General features: G+C 36.7%; 1 protein-coding gene and 1 pseudogene across 1 annotated transcript; one reads left to right on the top strand and one right to left on the bottom strand.

Annotated features, from left to right (window-relative positions):
• The window catches only part of LOC106847067 (amine sulfotransferase-like), a 175475-nt pseudogene that overhangs the window by 124144 nt on the left and 25455 nt on the right, over nucleotides 1-25876 (bottom strand).
• On the top strand, nucleotides 959-20073 carry LOC123280497 (amine sulfotransferase-like). The gene is made up of 7 exons (XM_044757537.2): nucleotides 959-1066; nucleotides 4906-5057; nucleotides 6859-7067; nucleotides 12078-12204; nucleotides 13058-13152; nucleotides 17346-17532; nucleotides 18965-20073. The coding sequence occupies exons 2-7, from the start codon at nucleotides 4916-4918 to the stop codon at nucleotides 19084-19086; spliced, it is 882 nt and encodes a 293-aa protein (XP_044613472.1). The 5' UTR covers nucleotides 959-1066; nucleotides 4906-4915; the 3' UTR covers nucleotides 19087-20073.

The following is a 25876-nucleotide window of genomic DNA, read 5'->3' on the forward strand; positions in this document are numbered from 1 at the left end:
ACTATTGGGTATTTATCCAAAGAATAGGAAATTCATCAATTCAAAAAGATTTATGTGGCCCAATGTTCATTGCAGCATTAGTCACAATAGCCAAGACATGGAAGCAACCCAAGTGCCCATCAATGGGGGCATGGATAAAGAAGATGTAGAATATATATGTATAGGCAATGGAATACTACTCAGCCATAAAAGGACAAAATCATGCCATTTGCGACAACATGGATGGACCTTGAGGGTATTATGCTGGGCTAAATATGCCAGACAAAGACAAACACTACATGATTTCCCTCGTATATGTAAGGCAAACACATAGATACAGAGAACAGATTGGTGGTTACCAGAGGGGAAGGGGGTAGGGTGTAGGGCAAAAGGGGTAAAAGGGCACATATGTATGGCGATGGACAAAAACTAGACTATTGGTGGGGAAAACCATGCAGTCTATACAGAAGCTGAAATACAGTAACATAAGCCTGAATTTTACACAATGTTATAAACCAATGTCATCTCAATGAAGTAATTAAAAAAAAACACAAGTGCAAGTGTATCATTGAGGCTGGACAAGCCCGGGCATTTTAGAAAATGAATTTAAATGCTCAGTGAGTTTATAAGGCCCTTAGAAACTCTCACAGCCATAGCTAGTTGTACATAGGAAGGTGCAAATAAAGACCTGAAGAAGGAATACCAGCCCCCTAAGACAGGTCTCAATGACTTTACTGATCATTCTTCTTTCCCAAGCAACTTGTTGCTATAGCTTACAAGTACATCTTGTTGTTTGTTATATAGTTGCTAAAGTTAAGTAATTATGACTACTGGGTAAATGCAGTTCTCTTCACTTTCTCCATCAGTTTGACACCTTTGCTGTCTCTGGAGGGACCCTATGTCCTTTTCCTAATGTCAACAAATCTTACCCAATTTATTTACCCAAACTGAGCTGACTCCCTAGAACACTGCTCACTGGCAAAGACAAACTCCGTAGGGAGTATTTCTGTCTCAGCAACACATCAATCCTTGTCATCCTTAAAATCCCATCAGAAGTGGATTTTGCTTCATCAGTTGATCTGCAACAGTGAGTAGTTAAAGGGTAGTCTTGAAGCCTCTTTCAAGTCTTACCCTCTCTTCAGCATACAAATGTACTTATTTTGTTCTCCTCAATTTCCTGTTTTTCCTCCTTTTCTTTTGGACTTTGTCACGAGAATAAGAGGGAGAAACAAGACATCTTTTTCTCTTTATACAATCACTGTCTTCTCTATTCATCAAGGAAATGAAGACAATATGTGACTAGCCAATGCTGAGATCTCACATGAATCCACCCCAAACCCCACTGTTTTTCCCTTATTTCTGTGGCGCAACAGCTCTTATCATTGTCTGTCTCCTGAGACTGTGCAGGACAAACTGAACATAACAAACAGCAAACGAGGAGCGATGTTCATAATGTTTGTGTGGGCTGCCTGATACTGGTTCGTCTGTTTTCAGCATCCTGAGTTTCTGGAATTGGTGTGTGTATGTGTGTGTGTGTGTGTGTGTGTGTGTGTGTGTGTGTGTCTGTGGGTGGCATTGTGGGGTGTCAGGGGAGTGTGATAGTGAATCACACTCTCATCTTTGCTTTCATCTTTCACTTCAACTGTGTTTCCTACTTATGGACTTCTCCATTTGTACAGTGTAAATTCTCCCTTTAACACTCCAAAGGCTGAGTTCCCCGAGGTTTTTCCTGGAAAATTTGTGATGCCCATGTCAACATAGCTCTTCATCTACCTGGATTGAAACCATTCTTTGTGGCTTATCAGCCAGTCTAGTCGTTTCTCAATTCCCTTTAGTTGAAGTTGTCTGGACTTTGACTTGACTGAGGAAACCTCTACTGGCTTAGTAGGGCCTTAACTGGATCTTTTAATTGAGAGTCAAGTAGCATCCCACAAGGCTTCTCTGGAAGTTGAGATAAAACATCCGCTGGAACCAAGGGAGTGCTTTATCACTATTTTGATTCACATTTTTTAGTGCGAATGGAGGGGTTGATAATATGTAGATTTCCAAATAACTCTTCTCAGAAATTCTGATTCCATCAGTCTGGTAAGGGGCTAGAAAATGAACGCTTCCCCAGAAACCCTGATGATTCTAAGACAAATGATTTTCTCTCTCACCCAGCAAAACTCACCTTGGACTTTGCCCTATTGATCAGATGAGTTAGACTGTTTGTAAGGGAATTGAATGTTTTTTTGACGTGCAAGTTACATAAAGCCATATTTGCAATTTTTTGAGAAGTTTATTTTCTTTGTGTGCACTTCAACTTTTTAAAGTATATAACTGAAATATACAGGCGTACATTGAAGGTATTGAGGGGCAAGTTCCAGACCACGGCAATAAAGGGAATATCACACTAAAGGGATCCCACAAACTTTTTGGCTTCCCAGTGCATACAGGAGTTATGTTTACACTGTACTGTACTCTGTTAAGTGTGCAATAGCATTATGCCTAAAGAGGATTGTACGTACCTTAATTAAAAAATACTTTATTGTTAAAAAAGTTTACCTATCATCTGAGCCTTCAACCAGTTGTAATCTTTTTGCTGGAGGAGGGTCTTGCCTGGATCATGCTGGCTGCTGACTGATCAGGGTGGCGCTTGCAGAAGGCTAGGGTGGCTCTGGCATTTCTTAAAATAAGACAACTATAAAGGTTGCTGCATTGATTGATTCTTCCTTTCACAAAGGATTTCTTGTTTGTAGCATGAGATGCTGTTTGATAGCATTTCACCCACAGTAGAGCTTGTTTCCAAATTGGAGTCAATCCTCTCAAACCCCGCTGCTGCTTTTTCACCTATGTTTATGTAATATTCTAAATCTTGTGTTATCATTTCAACAATCTATACAGCATCTTGACCCAGAATAGATTCCATCTCAAGAAACCACTTTCTCTGCACATCCATAAGAAACCACTCCTCATGCATTAACCACGAGATTTTAGCAATTGGGTCACATCTTCAGGCTCCCCTTCTAATTCTGATTGTCTTGCTGTTTCCACTACATCTGCAGCTACCTCCCCCACTGAAGTCTTGAACCCCTCAAAGTCTCCACAAAGGTTGGAATCAACATCTTCCAAACTGCTGTTAAGGGTGATATTTTGACTCTTCCCATGAATAACAAATATTCTTAACGATTCTAGAATGGCGAATCCTTTCCAGAAGGTTTTATTTCAATTGACTTTGCCTAGATCCCTCAGAGGAATCACTACCTATGACAGCTATAATCTTAGGAAATATGTTTCTCAAACAATAAGACTCGAAAGTCAAAATTACTCCTTGATCCGTGGGCTGCAGAATGGATGTTGTGTTAGCAAGCGTGAAAATGACATTAATCTCATTGTAAATCTCCATCAGCCCTTTTGGGTGACCAGGCGCATTGTCAATGAATGGTAATATTTTGAAAAGAATCTTTTATTCTGAGGAATGGGTCTTAACAGTGGGCTTAAAATATTCACTAAACCATGCTATAAATAGATATACTGTCATCCATGCTTTGTTGTTGCATTTATAGAGCACAGGCAGAGTAGGTTTAGCCTAATTCTTTAGGGCCCTAGGAATTTCAGAGTGGTAAATGAGCATTGGCTTCTACTTAAAGTCACCAGCTGCCTTCTCCCCTATCAAGTGAATCAGACTACCCTTTGAAGCTTTCAAGCCAGGCATTCAGTTCCCTTCTCTAGGAATGAAAGTTCTTGAAGGCATCTTCATCTTCTATTTCATCTACGCTGAATATCTGTTGTTTGGTATAGCCGCTCTCATTAATTACCTTAGCAATACCTTTGAAGCACAGCAAAGTGAGGTGCAATACAACGAGATGTGCCCGTGTGCTGGTTGTAACTTAAGGTTCTAGAACTTCTGGGATTCTCTCATTTATGTAACATTCAAGAATAGTTTTCTCAGGCAGAGCTAATAAAGAAATGCTCGGCTGGTCTGATTTTGGAATAGAAATGTCTTTAGACTATTTTTATTTTGACTTTCTTACTTAGATTTATTTCAGATTTCTAACAAACTTCTACTGGAATATGGAGGAAGTGCTATGCAGTAGCTTGCAACTATACGAGAGCAACATTTCCAAAGCAAAACCAATTGGTATCACTCATGCAGAGCATTTTCTACAATGCATTTGAAACAGTGTATCAGATCCCAAAGCCTAAGAAACTTCTTTCAAATTTAGCAGATTATTGAGGTTGGCCTGGTGGCAGAGAGGGTAAGATCGTGTGTTACGCTTCTGCAGCCCAAGGTTCGTGGGTTCTGGTCCTTTCTGTGGACCTAGCCACCACTTTCAAGCCATGCTGAGATGGCATCTCACATGCAAAATAGAGGAAGATTGCCAACCGATGTTAGCTCAGGGCCAATCTCTCTCACACACACAAAAAAAGAAGTTCGCAGAGTATTCATGTATCAGGAAAAAGAAGAAATAAAGAGCATATTCATCAAAGAATTTTCTATTTCTATAACAAAAAATAAAGTGCAAAGAATAAAAATATAAAATCCTAAGAAACCGTATGTTAAATGGATTAGAAGCATGGACTCTGTGGCCTAACTCCCTGGCATCAAATCTTGCCGGCTCTGCCAGCTGGGCCACCTTGAACACTTTGCAGAAACTCCTGTGCCTTAATTTCTCCAACTGTATGTTTAGAATCATGATAACACCTCCCTCATGGGGATTTAGAAAAACTGTTTAAACTCCTGGTATCTTACTTTCCTCATCTTTCAGACAGTGATAATAACAATACCTCTAGCAACGTTGGGTTGCTGTGAAGAGGATGGTAAATGAGTTGATACACATAGGACATTTAAACACTGCTTGGCGTACAGTGAACACTAAATAAGTGTTAGTCATTATTATAAAATACTAAGAACTTGAAAATCATTTTATCTGTTTTTGCTCATAGGTGAATAATTATGGACAACACAGATGCATATTTATTGAACTTTAAAGGCTATTATCTTATACGTTCTACTGCTAATACTGACCTACTGAAAAATCTAGAGGAATTTGAAGTTAGACATGATGATGTCTTCATAATCACATATCCAAAATCTGGTAAGTTTGAGGAGTGGGCCACCTGTTCTCATCTTCACTCTGGTTTGGTAATACATGTGCACAGAGGTGCCCTTTTCTACACGTTGACAGTAGCTCAGTCTATCTTTAGACGATTATTTAGAATCAGAAAAAAGCTTAAATAAATCTCAGATCTCTATGATGTAAGCTTATTTGAGCTCCATATATTGTCATTTCTGATGACACATATGAAGAAATCAAATACTGAGCCAAGGGTGATACTTGGTAATTGCTGACCTGTTGGCTTGGTCTGACACTGGAAGAAAATATATTTAAAAATCCAGCAGGATCCTTCCTAGTAGCATTTTTCACTGTCAGAACTAACTCCTAATATGCTCTTCAATTGTTCTAAATGCTTTGTATTTCTCTAAGATAATGAAATTGTTTTGGACTAAAGTAAATTGCCCTCAAATCAAACATTGTAAAATTAATCATTTTTTATGTTGTGGTCTCTGGAACATAAGGTGATTGGTGCCGTTGACGCGATGTTGTATGGGGTGGTTAATATTGCTCGAAGACACACTAGAGTCTACGTCAGCATAGAAAAAGGTTATTCCTGACATTCATGAAAATGCTCCAGTCCCTCCCTTTTTCCATTTACTTTGGAATTCATGCCCTTGTGCACTTGCCCCAAATTAGCAGCACATTGCCTTATCCCTGGTGTCTTCCTCTCTGCTCCACATACAACTGATATTAGGGTGTTTTCCTCTCTTAGATATTGATGAAATCTCAGTTTGCCTAGTTTTAGTCCAATACTGCAGTCATAAAAGAGTCTTTCCTTTACCTTTAGTCCAGCCCAAGTATTTGGGACACCACACACCAGTCCTCAGTCCAGCCTGCTGGCTCCTTGATCATCTTGGAGGGAAGATTAGTGAGTCTCCCCAGGATTCACCATACATTGTACCAAATCTATCATGTAGATAAATCAGTTAGGTAGTGACATTTGTAAGATTTTTGGCATCTCACATCCTCTTAGAACTTGGTGATATCTTCATGAACATAGATACAAAAATCCTAAACTGAATATAAGCAATGCAAATACAACAATGCAAAAAATACTGTATGACCTAGGTGGGTTTAATTCAAGAGTCAAAATTACTTTAAAAATTTGTTAATGTAGTTCACCCACATTAGGAGAGTATGGGACAGAGCCGGAATTATCACCTCAATAGATGCAGAACGAGCATTCAATAAAATTCAGCATCCATTCATAATGGAAACTATAAGCAAACCAGGGAGAAAAGGAAACTTCTTTAACCCGATAAACAGAATCTACCAAACACTACCACAAACATCATATGCAATAGTGAAACATTTAAAATAGTGCATTTAAAGTCAGGAACAGGACAAGAATGCTTGCTATCACCACTTTTTATAGGGAAAGACATATGCTACACAAGTAGAAAAAAAAGATGTGAAAAGAGCCTTGACGTTTAGTTGTCTGTACTTCTAAGAGATCAAGCACTAAGAAAGGAGACTAGGGAAGGAGAAACAGAGGTAGCGCAGAAAATCATAGAAAGGGACCTGGCACGAAGTAGAGGAAACAGAAGGAGGAAGGATTAGTCTGAACCACTCCTATCGTGGACTCAGAACAAGCACAGCTGCTCAGAGTGACAAAGGAACTGAGCCCTTGATTTATCTTTACTCATCTTAATGTAAAATACAAACACAAAAACTCGAACAAATTCATGTGTGTACTGAGAGTGGTTAAATAAAAAGCGTTACTATTGAGAGTTATTAAAAATTTATTCCGGGTTGAAAAGAAAATTATTTATTTTTACAGGTACCGTCTGGGCTCAGCAGATATTAAGCTTGATTTATTTTGAGGGACATCGTAACAGAACTGAAACGGTGGAAACACTTGATAGAGTCCCCTTCCTTGAACATGGTGTACCCAAGATGGAGCATCAGAAGAGACCATCGCCTCGTCTCTTCGCGTCCCACCTCCCATATTATTTAGCACCAAAAGGTCTCAAGAACAAAAAGGCTAAAGTATGTCACAGAAGTAGCTTATGGACCTTTTGCACAAACAGAAGTACTTTCTTCCAATTTTGTTCTCCAGCACCACTCATTCACATTCTTTTAAATATGATTATGACAATTTTTATGATTTTGTTTTACACATTAAAAATATAAGTATATATATTATACACTTATATTTATAAGTATATAAGTATTATAAGTATATACATAGCGTGTGTCAAGACACACTTTTTCTGCAGTGCAATTATATAACATACAGCCAAACTGCTTTTATGTCAGTGCATGAAATTCTATTCTTTTTAATGGTTAATAAATAGCATTTTATATGGCTACACAATATTGAATGTGTATTGATGGACAGGTAGGTTGCAGCAAATGCATATATCACGTTGAAGTAAGCATTCTTACAGATCTTTACACTTTTGTGATCTAGTGAAATATATCCCATAAGTGGAGTTTTCAGGTTAAAGTGTCCAAATATTTTCAGTGGCAGTAGGTATGATCTACTTCCCTTCTGTAATCTATCAACTTACTCCTCATCAAACATCAAATAAACATGCTTTTTCCCTCACACGCTCACCAGTGATTGGAATGATCAATCTTTGCTAATGTGCTAAGTAAAAGCAATCTAATTCTTGAGAAATTTGGAGTTCTTTTGGTTTTAATGCGTTTGATCATGTTTTTATGGTCTTCCAGCCTTGAAATATCCTTTATATTCTTTGCTATTTTTCTTTAGCTTGCCTTTTATTTACTGTTTTGCAGAAGCATTTACATGGGGCAAATATTTTCCTGGTTAATAGATTACCTTTGAGAATTGTTGAATCCTTTGATCTTACGCAAGCCATCTATCAATCTTTCCGTCATAACTTATGGCTCTTGAGTTTTGCTAAGAACACATTTCTGCACCACAGAGATTATGTAAATACTTTCCAGGGATTTTTTCTAATAATGTTTTTGTTTTGCACATTTAATTGTAATTACATTGTTATTGCATGTGATTCAAAATATGACTATTGTGTGGCATTTGCCAAGGGCATTAGCCAATTGACCCAATGCGATTTGTGTAAGCATTTACTCTTTCCCTAAAGTTTTGAAGTCGACATTTTTGACAAAGTTTCCATAGTCCCTACCTCTGATTTCTGCATTCTTTATTCCAAAATTTGTTAGCTCTGTTTAATACGTGGCAGTTCTTCACCGTTTTAAATATTGTAACTGATAAGGCAAACTTTATTTTTTCATGTTAATTCCTCCAATGATTTTTAGATGCTAATTGGAATTGATTAAATATTAGATTAATTCTGAAACAATCATTAACTCTGCAATATTCCAACATCTACCCAGCATCACTCTATTGCTCTTTATTTGTTAGGTCTACTTTCACGTCCCCCAAATGTGTTATGTGGTTCTTCGTATGTCCTTTACACAATTTTTCCTGAATTTCCAGTTTTTGTTATTTCTTTAGCTAGTAAATACTAGACATTGTTTTCACTACTGACTTTCCTATTAGTTATTGCCATTATAAAGAAAAAGGCTTTGGTTTTGTACTCTCTTTTGTCCCCTAATCTCTTTGATTAGATTTGTTAATTTTCCCTTTATTCTCTGGAATATAGTTCATCTTAAATTATAGTAAATTTTATTTTCCTTTACTTTCTAATATTTACACTTTTTTCTATTTCAATAGTTAAAATCTGCAAAAAGAGATAGAATGATAGAGGTGATGAGGAATATTCTTCTTTTGTCCTTCATTCTCTAGGATTTTGAGTATCTTTCCTTGTTTGTGTTTTGTTTTGTTTCACAATTGACTTTTGAGGCAGGAAATACTGAAAAATTTGTTTTTTCTATTCTTGTTTACTTGTAGTTTTACTTTTATCTTTTTTTCTTCATTCAGAAAAGTTCTCATCACGTAAAATGTCTTTTTTGGGGGCAACTCTGAAGACGCCGTAGTGTTTCCTCTTTTATTCCATAGCAAAATGAAATCCACTAATAATTTAATGATGTCCTGTTTCTGGAACAAATCATACTTGCTACGACTGTAATCCTTGTTTCACATAGTGCTGGGAGAGTTTTGTTAATACTACTCTGGAATTTAATCTGTCATCATTTTAAAAACTAGACTTCAATTTGCAATGATTGCTCTGACTTTCTTTGATTTTAGTATCACTGTGATTCTAGTCTATAAAATACATTTTGAAGCCTTTTGTATTTTTGCTAAGTTAAATAGTTTAAAAAAATACAAAATAACTGAATCTTTTGAAGACTTGATTAAAGTCCATTATAAATGTATCTGATCATGTCAGCTTCGTGGTTCTACAACATTTTCATTTTTCTCATCAGTTTATTTAATTAGTTTCCTTTCTCTAAACAAATATTATAATATTTTTCAAAGTAAATCATCCCCATTTCATCAATATTTCAAAACATGGAAAATAATTACACCATATAGTCTCATGACCTGGTGAATTTTCTCTAATTTTGTGATTACATCTCTTTCATTCATTTGTAATGAAGAAATATTTCATATTTTTTCCTAATTAGATTGTTTTGGATATCAGCAGTTTTCTATGATATTGTATTAGGTTTTTTCCACCAAAGAACTAGTTTGTTTTTGAAACATAACTTTATGTAATTCATTGATCTCTGCTTTTATTTTAATTCATTATTTCTTCATATTTTGCTCGCATTTCTTTTTCTGACCTCTTTAATTAAATGACTAGAATTATTGATGTCCAATATTTACTTTTTAAAGTGATGACTATCCTTTTTAGTCTAGTTATATTCTAGTTTAGCCATATCTTTTAGTGTAGCTAAGACTACGATTTCAGCATAAAGTGGGACAACTGCTTTGTTTAAATCTACAGAATTAAGATCTACATTAATACCTATATAATATATTAATTGTAGATCTATTATTTCAGTTTTAGGTTTTTTTTTTTTTCTTTTCTTTTGAGGAAGATTAGCCCTGAGCTAACTACTGCCAAACCGCCTCTTTTTGCTGAGGAAGACTGGCCCTGAGCTAACATCCATGCCCAGCTTCCTCTACTTTATACGTGGGATGCCTACCACAGCATGGCTTTTGCCAAGGGGTGCCATGTCCTCACCCGGGATCCAAACCGTCGAACCCACCGCGGAGAAGCAGAACGTGCGAACTTAACCCCTGTGCCACTGGGCCGGCCCGCAGTTTTAGTTTTCTAATTGGTCCAAGTTATTCTGAAGATTTTTCTCCCCAAGTGTGTTTATATACTTTTTCTAACTTGGTCCTCGATGATTATTAGTAATTATTGCACTATTCTTAGGGAATGGTATTATAAGAGTTCTAATTTATGAAATTCATTGAGAAGTTTTATGGTCAACTATGTGGTCAATATTCAATAGTTATTCATATTCAATATTCAATAGTAGCTCCAAGCATACATGAGAAAATGTTGGATATTCCATATATGGAGCATTAACACACATATGTAAAATTTTTTGTCAAATAGTTTTGTAAATTATTTCTGGTAATCCTTTTATACTTATGTTTAAAGAAATTGTGTGTAAATCTCCCAATGTGATTTTCCCTAAATCAAAAACTTTGAAGACTTATTAGAATTTGTGCCACTTATTATTTTTATTACATTATTCAGTATACAAAGATCTCTGTTACGTTGGTCATTGCAAACAAATTATATGTTGTTCTCTTAAATCACTTGGCTTTACATTTTACTGCACTTTATATTGTAACTTATTTTCTTTTTCCCTGGGGTTTTGCCATATGCCCTTGTTTATTCTGGTTTTTCAATATTGTTTTCCACTGCTGTATAATTTTACATGTTGTGTAAGTAATTCTATCAGATCTATCCTTTTCTTTCACTGAAAAGTTAGGTTATTCAATTTTTGTTATCTAGGATATATCGTCACGAAGCAGCTTATATAGTGAGAAAGTAGTGACTGTTAATTCTTCACAGCAACTGGTTACAATATTAGAATTTTCTAAATGACAGAGATTTGGTCAGTGGTTCCTTCAGATCAATCTTGAGAAACAGCTTAAGTTTTGCTTGTTAGTTTCAGAGTGATAAGCAAAAAATGACCCAGGTGGAGTTCGCTTTGCAAACTGAGCTAAATTAAGCTTTGCTTGTATGACTAAACTGGTCTTGTCTGCTCAGGGAATTTTCAAGTCTGGTCTCTGGTTTTACTTTTAACATTTTAAGTCTTTTTTTTCCCGTTTAGGAAATCCTTCCCTTCTCCAAGACCAGATATATATTGTTTACTTTTTAGATGTCAAAGTGTTGCATTCATATTTAAAACCTAATCCATTTGTCAATGATTTCTGTTTATGGTGTGAGGAAAGTCCACTTTGTTTTCTTTTTCCTGTATGGATAATTATTTGCTTCAACATCATCTGTTGCGTAATTTTCCCCTTAATTTTGTGCTGAGAAATAGTCATCCTAAGCTAACATGTGTTGGCAATCTTCCTCTCTTTTTCTTTTCCTCCCCGAAGAGCAAGGCATAGTTGCATATTCTAGTTGTAGGTCTTTCTAATTATTTTACGTGAGCCACCCTCAGAGCATGGCTACAGAGAGACTACTGGTGTGGTTCCATGCACAGGAACCAAATCCAGGCCACCAAAGAGGAGTGTGCCAAAGTTTAACCACAAGCCGTCAGGGCTGGCCCAGTCTTTCCTTGTTTTCCCTGCTCTCCAATTCTACCTTGGCTGTATATCTGATATCACTTAATGCTCAGGGAGGGTACGTTGAAACACCTTCTATGCAAGGTAATTTGCAATATTCATCAGCATTACAAATAAATAATTTCAGCTTTAGAAGTTATCCCTATAATCTTGTATATGTGAAACGTCATGGGAATAAAGTTATCTTTGCAACAGCATTTGTAATAGCAAAACGTTGTGAACAACCTAAATTTCCGTGAGTAAACTGGATGATATAAATTATTATGCATTTATATAGTGAAATATTATTCAGATGTTAAAAATAACTTTAAGGATAACCAATAACTGATAGGAATTTACTATCTCCTTTGCAGATTCTTTACATCTACAGAAACCCCAAGGATGTTTTGATCTCATATTTTCATTTTTCAAATATGATGGTTATGTTAGAAGCTCCGGAGAATATAGAATATTTCATGAAAAAGTTTTTAGATGGAAAAGGTAACTGAATTTATTCACCGAAAAACATGTTTATGAGGCAATGTTGCTATTTAGCCAAATTCTCTAGCTTAGGGAACATAACTTAGAGAGTTACAGAGGGTAATGATAGAAGGTAGAAGGGACATAACTGGTTACTATCGTTTCTCAACTGAATCTGCCACCTAATAGCTTTTCCGGCCTCACTGGGACCACTGTGGGAATTGTCCAGGTTGCAGAGGCATATTGTTTATGAAAAATTTTGACCCAAGCCTAGGAGAACCAGAAATATTCTAGCAGTTCAAAAGAGCTCGATCCATGTGTTCCAGAAGAGCTACTGCTGAGGGTGGGTGTAGGTTCTGTGCTCTGTCATGGCCTGTGGTAGCCCTTATGGCAGCTGTGGAATTTTCACTCCAACACTAAAGAGGAAAGATTGATGCAGGAGGACTGTGGACTGACAAATTAGGGTTCTCACTCACTTAGCAGATTACATTCAGGTCTCGTCTTGTTGTAGATAGCTAAAATTGCTATGCAGAGATTTTAAAACAGACAGCAGGAGGAGAAATAAAGACGTATGTTTTTAGGTGGAGGAAGAAGGAAAAGGAAGGGACTTACCTTAAGGAAACCTTCAAAATTAGTTCTTTGGGCTTCCTTGTCTTTGCATTGCTGCTTTCCTGAATACATGGGAAAGGCAAGTTTCTGCTAAAATCATGTACTCGTTTCCCAAAACGCCATTTTACAAAGGTAGCATAGAAGTCCAGGGGTGGGAGCTTTATTTTTCTTTCTGAGGACTCCAGAGCAGAAAAGAAACACAGTTTACTTTGCTCCTCAATGAGTGCAACATCTTCACCTCGTTACTTCTTAAATTTTCCCACAGTGTCAGGAAGCCTTTGGTTTGATCACATCAGAGGCTGGTATGAGCACAGACATGACTTCAACATTCTGTTCATGATGTATGAGGAGATGAAGAAGGTAAGAGGAGAAGATTATTTTTTAAAATACTATTTCTTTAAAACTCTTTCTTATTTTTGTTTCAGTGAACCACTTTCCCCTCGTTATCTTCATATCTAACTACTTCTCAGGCTTCTTCGTAGGTTTCCAGTATCCTGCCCATCCCTTAGTTGCTGGTCTTCCTCAGGGCTCTCTTCTCACGGTACACAGGCACCTTTTGTGATTCTTTTCCATGTAACCATCTGTAGCAATGAAGGAAAACTCAAATGTCCAGAGCAGCCATAGCTTGAAAAAGAGAAAGGGCACTATGGAGCCCTGGGTGAGAAGTGACTAAGATATGGGTAATTAAACAGAGGTGAATGTGTGCCCTGTGATGCAAGTTCTTCCTGTTATTTTAAGAGAATCTTGAAAAGTAGCTTTCACATGAAATCATGGAACGTTTACCCATTGGCATCCATTCAAAGCTGTCATAAAACATTGCATTAATCAAATGAGACACATTTGACATTTACTATTTTGTGATCTCTGATTGATATGTTGATTCACTAATATGTAATACATTATCTCATGTCTTCAAAAATTATTGAATGCTTACCATGTGACAGGCACTAAATTATGAGAAAAAGAGGATGGAACCTTTTATTCATTGAGCTTATAAGCCAAAAAGAAAGAAAGGTATTCCCCAAGCAGGTATCCATAATTCAAAAGTGTGATAAGTGTTGGTAAGAAAAACTGCAGGTATGAGATCAGTATATGGAATAAGGGGATCTGGATAGTCAAAGGTGATAGGCAATGTTTTCAGGAAAGTAACAGGACAAGGGTAAGCTAATGAATATCAGTTAACAACAGAAAGAAAGGTAAAGGAGAATTCTAAGCAGGGAAAGTGAATTTGCTAATTCCCTGAAGCAGTAAAGCACATGACACCTTTGAAGAAGGGAGGAAAAAAGTTAAAGAGCAAGTGGAAGTAATAAAAGATTAAGATAGAGGTTTCTAGGAGCCAGACTTTGCAAATACTGTAGAGAATGTTGATGTCAGTGATTTCTTTTATCCCTTATAAAAGAATAGCAGTGTGATAGAATTAATATTTTTAAAATATCATCCCATTAGTGGATTGAAAAATAATAATAGCGAATATAGGCTAACTTGTTAAAGACTGGTGTGCTAATCCACTGAAAATCAATGGTGCCTTGGATTCAATGATATGATTGAAATTGGAGAGAATGCAGAGTTTAAGGCATATTCAGGAGGTAAAGAGGAGAGGGACTATTGATCGGAAAAATGAGGAAGAGGGAGGCGTCAAGGATGCTTGCTACATTTCTGGCTCACATGTCTCTGTATATAGTGGTGTCATCACGAAGGTACTTAGGCAACACTGAAGCAGGACAAGGTTACAGAGAGACGATTATGAGGTTGGATTTGACCTTAGAGTTCAAGGTGACTTAGTAGTATCCAAAAGAAGGTATTTGGAAACACAAGTCTAAAGCTCAAAGAAGAAATCTGGCAAAAAATATCAATGATATTAATTTTGGCCATCATCATTGTATAGAACATGGCTGAAACTATGAACGTGGATTAAATTGGGGGTGGGAAGAGAGGAGATAATGGGTGAGGCAAGAAGGCAGGGAGCGAGAAGGAGGGAGAGAGTGAGAAGAAAATAGGAACTAGAATCAATTACTGAGAGACCTTAAGGTATAAAGTTTGAGTAGAGAGGAACGAGCCCACCAAGGAAACAGCAAAGGAGAAATCAGAGATGTAGAAAGGAAACAAGGAGTGTGCAGTGACCTTGAAGCCAAGCAGATGTTTCAGGAATGATCTTCATGATCCTTTTCAGATATTTAAGGCTGCTGAGAAGTCCAGTAAAAAAGAGAGAGTTAAATGTCCATTACATCCAGAGACGTGAAGTGTCGTATGAGGTCCAGTAAACCAGAGTGGAATGGGTTGGGGAATAAATTGGTGAATCCTGAATATATATCAGCAGCCCAGACATGTATAGAATGTAACTGTCTTTTATATACCTACTTTTGTATCTAATATTTGGGCTTCAAACTAATCATGTCCAAAATAGAGCTTATTACCTCCCAACAAAAGCTGCTCCTCCTCCCATGAATTGCACTGTGACTCAAGTGACCTAAATCAGAAAGCAGGCTTCCTACTTCACACCTCCTTCACCTTGCATCTTCATTTCTTTAATCAATTACTGAGTTACATGTATTCTTTTTGAAACTTTTGAGGGAGACACAACTTATCTCCCTCCTTTTGCCTCTTCCCTAGTCAGGTCACCACCATCTTTTGCTTACTTTCTATGGCATCCTTCCTAATTGGTCCACCTACCTGAAATCTCACCTCACTTTTGTTTATTCTCCATTCTTCAACCAGTTATCATCTCAAAATGCAAATCTGATTCCTTCCCTATTTTCAAATTTGAGTTCCTCCATAAGAATGTACTCACCAAAAAAGGCATTCATAAACAAAAGAACGTACAGAAAATTTGGACAAAGAGACCAACCCCAGAGTAAACTATGCAAAATCTCTTGAATATTTCTCTGTTCTGCCATCGATATACTATCACCAGGTATCACCTTTCTCTTACCTTCCACCAAGTAGCCCCTTGTTTATGTATTTTTGATGTCGATTTTTTCACAGCCCTTCAATTTTTTGTTGTTGTTACCATATAATAGAAAGAGAATCTTCCTTCCAATTCTCCCGTCAGTGAAGATAGATCTTAGTCTGGGGCTGGCCCCATGGGCGAGTGGTTAAGTTCGCGCGCTCTGCTGCAGGCGGCCCAGTGTTTCGTTGGTTCGAATCCTGGGCGCGGACATGGCACTGTTCATCAAACCACGCTGAGGCAGCGTCCCACATGCCACAGCTAGAAGGACCCACAACGAAGAACATACAACTATGTACCGGAGGGGCTTTGGGGAGAAAAAGGAAAAAATAAAATCTTAAAAAAAAATTTTAAAAAAAAGATAGATCTTAGTCAACTCAAGTTTTTCTCTTAAAGCTCTTATAGAAAAAGATCGCAATTTTCTCAAACAATGCAGTGGAATTGCTCTCTTTATTTCCTTTTTGGAATGTTCATTGTTACTGTATAGAAGTGCAACTGATTTTTTGTGTTGTTTGGATCCTGCAACTTTGCTGAATTTGTTTATTAGTTCTAACAGTATTTCTATGGAACTTTTAGAGTTTTCTCTTTATAAAATCATGTTGCCTACAAACAGAGATAATTTTATTTCTTCCTTTCCAATCTGGATGCCTTTATTTCTTTTTCTTTCTCAATTACTCTGGCTAGGTCTCCCAGTACTCTATTGAGTACAAGTGGCAAGAAGTGGCATCCTTGCCTTGCTGCTGATCTTAGCAGAATGCCTTTCAGTCTCGCACCATTGACTATGAAAATGTCTTGGATATTGTCAAATGTTTTTTCTGCATCAATTGAGATGATTGTGTATTTTTCCCCCTTCATTCTGTAAATGTGGTGTAGCACATTGATGAATTTTCATATGTTGAAACTTCTTTGCTTTCCAGAAGTAAATCCCACTTAAAAATGGCATATAATCCTTTCAGTATGTTGTTGAATCTGTTTTGCTAGTAATTTGTTTAGGATTTTTGCATCTTATCTTTCATAAGCGATGTTCTTCTTTAGTTTTCTTTTCTTGCAGTGTCTTTATCTAGCTTTGGTATCAGGATAAATCTGGCCTTATGAAATGTGTTTGCAAGTATGTTCTCCTCTCCAATTTTTTGGAAAAGTGTGAGGATGGTTGCTGCTAGTTCTTTTTCAAATGTGTGGTGAAGCCACCGGCAAAGCCCTCTAGACCCTCGCTGTTCTTTCTTGGGCACATTGTAACTAACTACTTGCTTTATTCTTTCACTCATGAAATTAAAAATTCTTAACAGGCACAGATAGCATACTATTGTTCTCTTAAACGTCTTCAGCGCTTTGCACAGTTTCTGAAAAATACAACGTATTCTAAAAGCGTTGGTTGAAAGAATGAAGGTGAGCTATTGTTATAAAATCAAGCATTAGGAAGCTCTAACAAAGCTGAAAACCAAAGCACGCTTTTTCATAGAAGGATAAATGAAGTTATATATCTTTGTCAAACTTTAGGCTTAAAATAAGGCCAGGTATCTTTAGTTTTCCAAAATGTGATAAAGATGTTCAATGGTAACTATATGGTCCTTTTAAACTGAATACTTTCTCATACTCACAATTCCTTCAGGATCTCAGAAGTTCTGTGCTTAAAATCAGCAGTTTTCTTGAGAGACAACTGAATGAAGAGGATGTGGAAGCTGTTGTTAAACAGGCAACATTTGAGAACATGAAGTTTGATCCACAAGCAAATTATGAGCAAATTCTAAAACATGACTTGGGGAGAAGAACAGACGAGGGAAGTTTCTTGCGCAAAGGTGATAAGCAACGGTTTACAGGAGCACAACTGTTGAGAGTTCCATTGAGTCCTTGGCCCCCATGCTAATTAAGGAGTGCTGCCAACATGTCTCTCCAAGTACAGCCATATGGGCCCTTGAAGGAATCAAATATCCTAATTGAAAGTGACCATGAAAAGTGTCCCAGCAAACCCAACAATTCTTTACTACAGAGCCTGACACGTAAACCAGACCAATGAACATTAGATTCTTTCCTTCTAGTCCATGTTACCTAATCTTTAAAATTTGTTCGCAAGTACCGCATGAAGGCCGTGGATCTATGCAACCAGGAGAGTTCCAATTCTTGTTTTCCTTTATTTCTCTTGAACGTTCTAGAAGGAAACAACATAAATTTTATTGTGGGGAACTGAGGTTGTATTACTGTTATTATCCCATGTGGCAGATTTCTTCCTTGTAAAAAGTAGATTGATACTTCATTAACCCAACCTGCTATGAATTTATTTGACAATGTGCAATAAATTTTTATGGTATTCCTAAAACATGCTAGGAGTAGATAAGATTGAGTGTTTTTCCTGATATTGCTTAAGTTCAAAATTTTTTAATTTAATCTTTTTAATGTATACCATTCTAAAGGTAATTTGTACTTCTCTATTTCATATTTTCTTCTCAAATTTATTCATAAATGTATTATGATGATGGACATTGATTAAATCTAAATGTGTAAAGATTTTTTGAAATTGATATCTTTAAAAATTATTTTTTTCCCTTTGTTATTTACCTTCACTTCTCATTCCTCAGCTAGATCAGATATAAAGCAATTCTCATGCCCATAATAGCTTGCTAACTGTTCCAAATGACAATAATCATGCTTTCATAAGACAATCTGATAGCTGAAGATGTCAAATTATTAATCTTCATTAAAAAATTGGCTTAATGATGGCTTCAAACTTTTATCAAGTGAAACTACAGCAGTAGCAGCTCTAGGCACCTTTTGTGACCTTCACTTCATTACTGGTAAATCTAGGGTCTCCATTTTTTCCATTTGAAAAATGAAGAAATACTTACCTTGTAAGGTTGTGTTAAGATTTATGTTACATGGAAGAAGTAATTTGCCAAGTATAGTGCCTGGAATTTAGTAAAATATATTTAATTTTCTGATCTTTTCATATATTTTGTTTTGGTTTTCCTTCCAAAGAAAAGTTGTAATTTAGTGGTTGGTGGAAGTCTACCAGATAAGGAAGTGGACCGTAAGGCTACTTTCAGTGTTACTGTGTTCGCTGAAGTTTGTTTCTTAGCTCCTCCCGTTATAAGGAGAAGTGGGGAATCGAACCCCACGGAGAACTATCAGACATTAGCTTGATTTGGAGAAGAGATTAAAGAGGGCTGCAGGAAACTTTTGCCCTGATGGTGCTACTTCCTCACCCAGATGCTGTTCATGTGCTTATCTCACTAGGTACCATTGGAGACTGGAAACATCACCTGACTGTGGAGCAAAATGAGAGATTTGATAGAATATTCCAAAGCAAGATGAAAGACCTTCCCTTGAAGTTCATCTGGGATCTAAATGAGGAATAGAATTAGTGCAAAATAAACATAGAGAAAATTCACTAACTAGAGAGCATATTTTAATATGCATATTAACTTGTGCTTCTCATCTGTGTTAATTATAAAACTTTACTAATTTAAAAAAATGAGAACACTGGACTTACAATGGTTGCCATGAGTTGGATGAATACTTTGAAATTTTAAAAGTTAAAATGATTTGGGAGAGAGTCTGAACTGGTTGCCTGTATGATAGAGGGAAAAAACAGAGAGCATGCAACATGAATGGTAAATATCTTCAAAGACTTTTCTGTAGTGTGTATTTTTTCTTTCTCTACGATTAAATTTAGGATCAATCGAACATCAAAATCCCTTTATTCTTGTAATTAAACTTTAATGCTTTAGTTCAAATCAATGTACAGAAATCAGACATAAACACTTGCATCTGTTTAATAATTTACCAGATGGCAAAGTTTGCACTAAAGATCAAGGATCACAAATAGATTAACCATCTAATGGTTAAATCATTAATTATTTAGATGAAGAAATATAGCTGTGTCCACAACATATCATTCACTAAGCTAATTTTATATGTATTTATAACTAAGTATTTAAGATAAAATCATTTTGAATAACTAGAAAAATATATGTGAATCTGTTAATAATTCCAATATAGAAAAAAACTTTTGAAACATAAAGGCAATATAAGAAACTTAAAAAGAAGGTCATTGTAAATGTAATTAGTTATATTTAAATACTGGAGTGTGGTGGGCTCTTAATCCAATAAAACTGATGTTAGAAGAGAAAAAAGACACAAGATGGAGGCTGTGATGTCACAACAGAAGCTGAGTTTGGAGTGATGCATCTATAAGCCAAAGATGCCAGCAAACTCCAAGAACCTAGAAGTAGCAAGCAATGATTCTCTCCTACAGGTTTCAGAGGGGGCATGGCTTTACTGACATCTTGGTTTTGGACTGCTAGCCTCGACAACTGTGAGACAATAAATTTCTGCTGTTTTCAACCACCTGAATATTGGTATTTTCTTACAGAAGCCTGAGGAAACTAATACAACACTACAACTTAATGAAATAACTGCTGCTCTAAACCAGAACCATTAAGGCAGGTCCTGGAGCTAAACCGAAGGAGTGGGTAAGGTAGCATAGTGCTGATTAGTTCTGATGCATGAGATAAATGTCCAAACACATGTCAGCAATGACTGGAATAACCAGGGAAGATTTATGTCCATTCTTATCACCCCTATTCAGTAGAGTACTGGAAAAGCCTAGCTAGGACAATGAGACAAGCAAGGAGATAAAACGGATATAAACTGGAAAGGAAAAGCAAAGATTGGTTGTGTGCAAATGACACGAAGGTCTATGTAAAAAAATTCCAAGATATTAGCAGAAAAACTGCTAGAACTAATACGTGAGTTTGGCAAAGTAGCAAAATATTAATTCTAGACACACAAAAGTCAATCATATTTTTATACACTAGCAAGGAAACATTAAAAATTAAAGACTGAGTACCACATGCAATTGCTCCAAAAAAAAAGAGAAATATTTGATGCACATCTAAGCAAGCATGTACTGAGTCTGCATGTTGATAATCAAAATTTTGTAATTACAGAAATCAAGGAAAACTAAATTAAATGGAGCAATATACCATGTTCATTGATTGCAAGATTCAACTTTGTAAAGATGTCAGTTCTGGCCACATTAACCTATAAGTTTAATGGAATTCCTGCCAAAATCCAAATAAGATTCTTTGTAGCCATATAAAAGCTAATGCTCAATTTTAAGATTTCCTATGCAGCAACAGTTAATCAAGACAGCATGGTTTTGGCAGAAGAATAGACATATAGACCAATGGAACAGAATAGAGATTCCATATATAGAACTCCACAAGTACGCCAGCTGAATTTTGAGAAAGGAGGAAAGCAATTCCATGGAGAAGGATGGATTTTTCAACAAATGGTGTTCTAATAATTAGACATCATAGGCGAAAACAATGACACTTGACTTAAACCTCATACCTTATAAAATTAAACTCAAAATGTGTTCTAGATCTAAACATACAATGGAAATCTGTAATACTTTTAGAGGAGATATTCATGATCTAGGCATAGGCAAAGAGTTCTTAGTTGACACCAACACCATGATCCATAAAAGAAAGAGATGCTAAATTAAGCTAGATCAAAATAAAGAAAGCTTTTGCACTGCAAATGATCTTGTTAGAAGATGAAATGGAAAGCTACAGACCAAGAAGAAATATCTGCCAATCACATACCTGACAAAGCACTTGTATCCAGAGTGTAGTGAATTCTCTAAACTCATCAGAAGGAAAGCAAACATTCCAATCAGAAAATGGGCAAAAGGCTTGAAAGGTATTTTACCAAAGAGGATAAAAGAATGCCAAATATGCATTTGAAAAGATGTGTACCACTATTAGCCATTACAGAAATGGAGATTAAAACTATGAGATACCAGCACACACTTATAAGAGTAGATTTCAAAATGTTGGCAATACCACATGCTGGCAGCGGTGGAGTAAATGCATCTCTCCTGCCTTGTTGGTGAAGATACAAAATGGTCCAGCCACTTTGCAAGACAGTTTGGCAACTTGTTATGAAGTCACACATACAGTTAACATACAACTCAGCAATCTGACTGCTGTGCATTTATCCTATAGAAAGAAAACTCATATTCACACTCAAACTTGTATATAAATTTTCATAGCCTCTGTTTGTAATATTCCAAAACGGGATGTATCCCAAATGTCTTTAAATAGGTGAATGGATAGAAATATATATATCGTATAAAAAGGCATGAACAAAGCACAATAAGTTGGATCGTTACAAAGGCATTATACTAAGTGAAGAAAGAAGGTTGTGTACCTTGTGATTTTACTTTTATGACTTTCTCAAAGTGACAATATTTTAGTGATGGAGAACAGACCAGTGATATCCAGGTGTTACAGTTGGGAGGTGGATGTGACTACTAAGGGGCAACATAAAGAAGTCTCTTTGTGGCGATGAACAGTTTTGCATGCTGATTGTGCTGAGGGTTACATGAATCTACACCTGATAAAGTTTCTTGATCTCTAATCACCTCACACACCCAAAACAAGTGCATGTGAAAAGTGCTGAAATCCCAACAATGACTGTATTTGAGTTAACGGTATTGTACCAATGTCAGCTTCCTGCTTTTGATCATGAACTGCGTTTATGGAAGTAATGGTCATTGGGGAAGCTTAGTGAAGGGAATACCAGGATTCTCTGTAGTAGTTTTGCATCTTCCTGTGAGTCTTAAACTATTTCCTAATAAAAATTATAAAATAGAATAGTCAACATAATCCTGAAGAAGAACAAAGCTGGAGAATATCAAGACCTATTTTTAAACGTTTCATTTATAAATAAGATTGACAAATAGAAATGGCAAACAAGAGGATATATTGGAGTATATGAGGAAGCCATTTGGTGTAAACCTAATTCAGCCTGACTTTGTTTTTTCCAAAAGGGTCTGTCATGGCCATGGAGCATGCATTGCATATCTGCTTTAAACATTTACTGTGGCAAGAACAAATGCCCTTAAGATAAAGGCGGAACTTCCCCCACATTGGGATTTTCTTAAGGATAAGCGTCTTTCCTTAGGCTAGGAACTGATGGCTGCACTCACCTGTGATCACCCAGCTCGAGACAACAGAGCTGCCACCCTGCTGTGCCCACCCAGACAGCAGACCTACCTGCTGTGTCCATCAATCGCTGTGCCAACAGAGCAGTCTCGTGACTATTGTCAAAGGGACATTTCAATGATATGTGAAACATCCTCTTTGTGGGTATGTAACCACTCTGTACACCCCACTTCTTCAGTGCCCTTTCTTCCTTTGGGAAGAAAGGCCCCAGGCCATGGTCCTCACATTTTAGCTCAGAATAAACTGTCCCAAATTTTCATTTATAGATTGGTTATGGATTATTTTCATCGACAAGATATTTACAGAAGATTTTCAAAGGTAGTACAGGGAGTGCATTCAATGTTCCTTCTTCCTCTCACAGTGAGAAACCTATACCTACAATATACTTGCTTATTTGTTCAACCCTACTGCACATGTAGTTTCAGAATTGCTAGATTATTTTCCCATGAGAAAGAAATTTACCAACTGTAGCATATTGTTGGTATTCAGTTATTTTGTCTTTAGACATATAGATCCTAGACAAAATACTAGTTTCTAAAGTTATTTATCTTAGATCTGTTTTTCCCATCCCGTTCAGTTGGGTTATGACATATGTCTGTAATATACATGCATCCATCTGACACAAGTGAAATTCCACACTGGGTTCCTTTAACATCACGGTAGCTTTTGAAATTTAAATACATTAAAAGTCACCTTTTCTGGTGGAATGGATACATATAATCCTGTATCCTCGACCTCAGTACTTGTTAGGGCCTAAAGAGTCTCGGATGGCTGGCCCAGGTCCAGCTGCAGCATCCACCCATACTGATGTCCCTTTCACTCTCGGTTCTACAGCCACCTTGCACCTGTCAATTCCCACGGTGCCACAATACTCCTGATTTACAGGCCTTTCACCCAGCTCCATATTCTCTGCAGGAAGCTTTCCCTGATTTCTTAACCTAGGCTACGTCACCTAGTTACAGTGTAATTGATTCATTTATTTTTTTATATTTATTGTAGTCTAAAGTCCTATATTTATTCATGTTTTTACTTAAAATCTCTCCTCTCTCCACACTCGTGCTGAGACTAAATGATCTATGAGAAAAGGGACTTTGACTATTTACTAGTCTATGACAGGGCCTGATACACAGAAATCATGAAATAAATATTTGTTCAATGACTGAAGTCTTAAAGGAGAAATAAAAGTAACTAGGCAGACAAAGAAGAAAAATTCTTCCTGGGAAAACAATTAGGATTGTGAGAACTTACAAGATGAGGAAGGAGAGCAGGTTGCTTTCCTGAATTGCCAAGTAGTTCAGTGTGCTTAGAGGTCAGTGTGTGGACAGTGAAAGATAGATACCAACGGAAAAGCTTGACTTGAGAACAGTATGCAGGAAAGTCCCCTGAGGAGTCTAGGATGAAAGGAAAATGGTTATGGAAGTGAAGAAACCCAGGAGCCTGTCAGTTAATGCAAGTACTTCTTTTAAAAAGAAGAAAATACTAATATTGCCACTATCAGTTTAAAAATCAGAAACGGATTTCCAAGTGAACAGCAGACTATGAAGAGCGTATATGTGTACAAACAAAAAGTAGTGTGTTAAAGTTTTAAAATCCAAATAATTCCCACAAAATTACTGATGTACAGAATCATCTATGGTCTTCACAGCAATTATTCCTAAATAAGAAGCATCCCATTAAACAGATAATTTCCTCCAGATCTTGGACGACGTTGGATCAATTCTCTCTCTCTGATCTTGTTCTCTGCAGAATAATTTTTGTTCTAGATGGTAGAAGATTCTAGCTTTAAATTGTGTTCTAGCCTGGAGTAGGGTCAGTAAAGTGTGTGTGTGGTGGGGTATGGGAGGATTTACCATTGCAAACAACTTAATTCTGTTGATCCAACTATACATGGATGAATAACTCAACCAAGTCCAAGTCAGATGATCCAGCAACCCTGTCAGCTTTTCCACAAAGAAGAAATAACCAAAGTGGCTCCTGTTTAGTCAGCTTATTATAGAGCTATTATGATAAAAGAGAAGGAAAAAAATGTCATGAGGAAATAAAGATAGATCCTGGTATTGGAGGCCTTTGGAAGGATGGTAAACATAAGTGGGTGATGGATCCTGGTGTTACTTCATTGTCACAGCAATTCTTCTTCTCTCCTCAAAGCAAATAAAGAGAACCATCGTGAAGCATTCTATCAGGGACAGACTGAGCTGCAACCTGAGGGACTATGTTCAGGAAAGGGTGCTATGGAAATAATCTTTCCACCAGTCCCATATTTACATGGCTTTTCTCTGTTGGTAAATAGGGAGCTGGGAATTAAAAAATAGTCTGTAAGTGAAGGTGCAGGAAATTTGTCTTCTCTAAATAACCAAACTGAAAATTTACACAATCAAGTTAAGGAAAGAAATGTGCTTATTCATTATTCAAAGTTTATGATAAGCAAATACAGGGCAAAAAGAATCAAAAATTCCTCTGCATTGGTTTTACATATTTGTGTAATTCTTTTTTTTAATTGAGTTAATAATAGGTTACAATCTTGTGAAATTTCCGTTGTACATTAATGTTTGTCATTCGTTTTGTAGGTGCACCACTTCACCCTTTGTGCCCACCCCCCACCCCACCTTTCCCCTGGTAGCCACTAATCTGTTCTCTTTGTCCACATTTTTAAAGTCCTCATATGAGTGGAGTCATACACAGATTATCCTTCTCTAACTGGCTTATTTCACTTAACATCATTCCCTCAAGGTCCATCCATGTTATTGCAAATGGAATGATTTTGTTCTGTTTTACAGCTGAGTAGTATTCCATTGTATATATACACCACATCTTCTTCATCCATTCATCTGTTGATGGGCACAGGTTGCTTCCACATCTTGGCTATTGTAAATAATGCTGCAATGAACATTGGGGTGCATAGGACTTTTGGAATTGCTGACTTCAAGCTCTTTGGATAGATACACAGTAGTGGAATGACTGGATCGTATGGTAGTTCTATTTTTGACTTTTTCAGGAATCTCCATACTGTTTTCCATAGTGGCTGCACCAGTTTGCACTCCCACCAGCAGTGTATGAGGGTTCCTTTTTCTCCACAACCTCTCCAACATTTGTTACTATTAGTTTTAGATATTTTTTGTCATTCTAATGGGTG

This window comes from Equus asinus, chromosome 24 (genome assembly GCF_041296235.1).
Source record: "Equus asinus isolate D_3611 breed Donkey chromosome 24, EquAss-T2T_v2, whole genome shotgun sequence".
NCBI lineage: Eukaryota > Metazoa > Chordata > Mammalia > Perissodactyla > Equidae > Equus > Equus asinus.

What these genes read in the sequence shown, in the direction of transcription:
- LOC123280497 (XM_044757537.2), top strand. Translation starts at nt 4,916, where the DNA reads ATGGACAACACAGATGCATATTTATTGAACTTTAAAGGCTATTATCTT. An exon ending in AATCACATATCCAAAATCTG is followed by an intron (nt 5,058 to 6,858) that starts GTAAGTTTGAGG and finishes TTATTTTTACAG; the next exon opens with GTACCGTCTGGGCTCAGCAG. An exon ending in TCAAGAACAAAAAGGCTAAA is followed by an intron (nt 7,068 to 12,077) that starts GTATGTCACAGA and finishes TCTCCTTTGCAG; the next exon opens with ATTCTTTACATCTACAGAAA.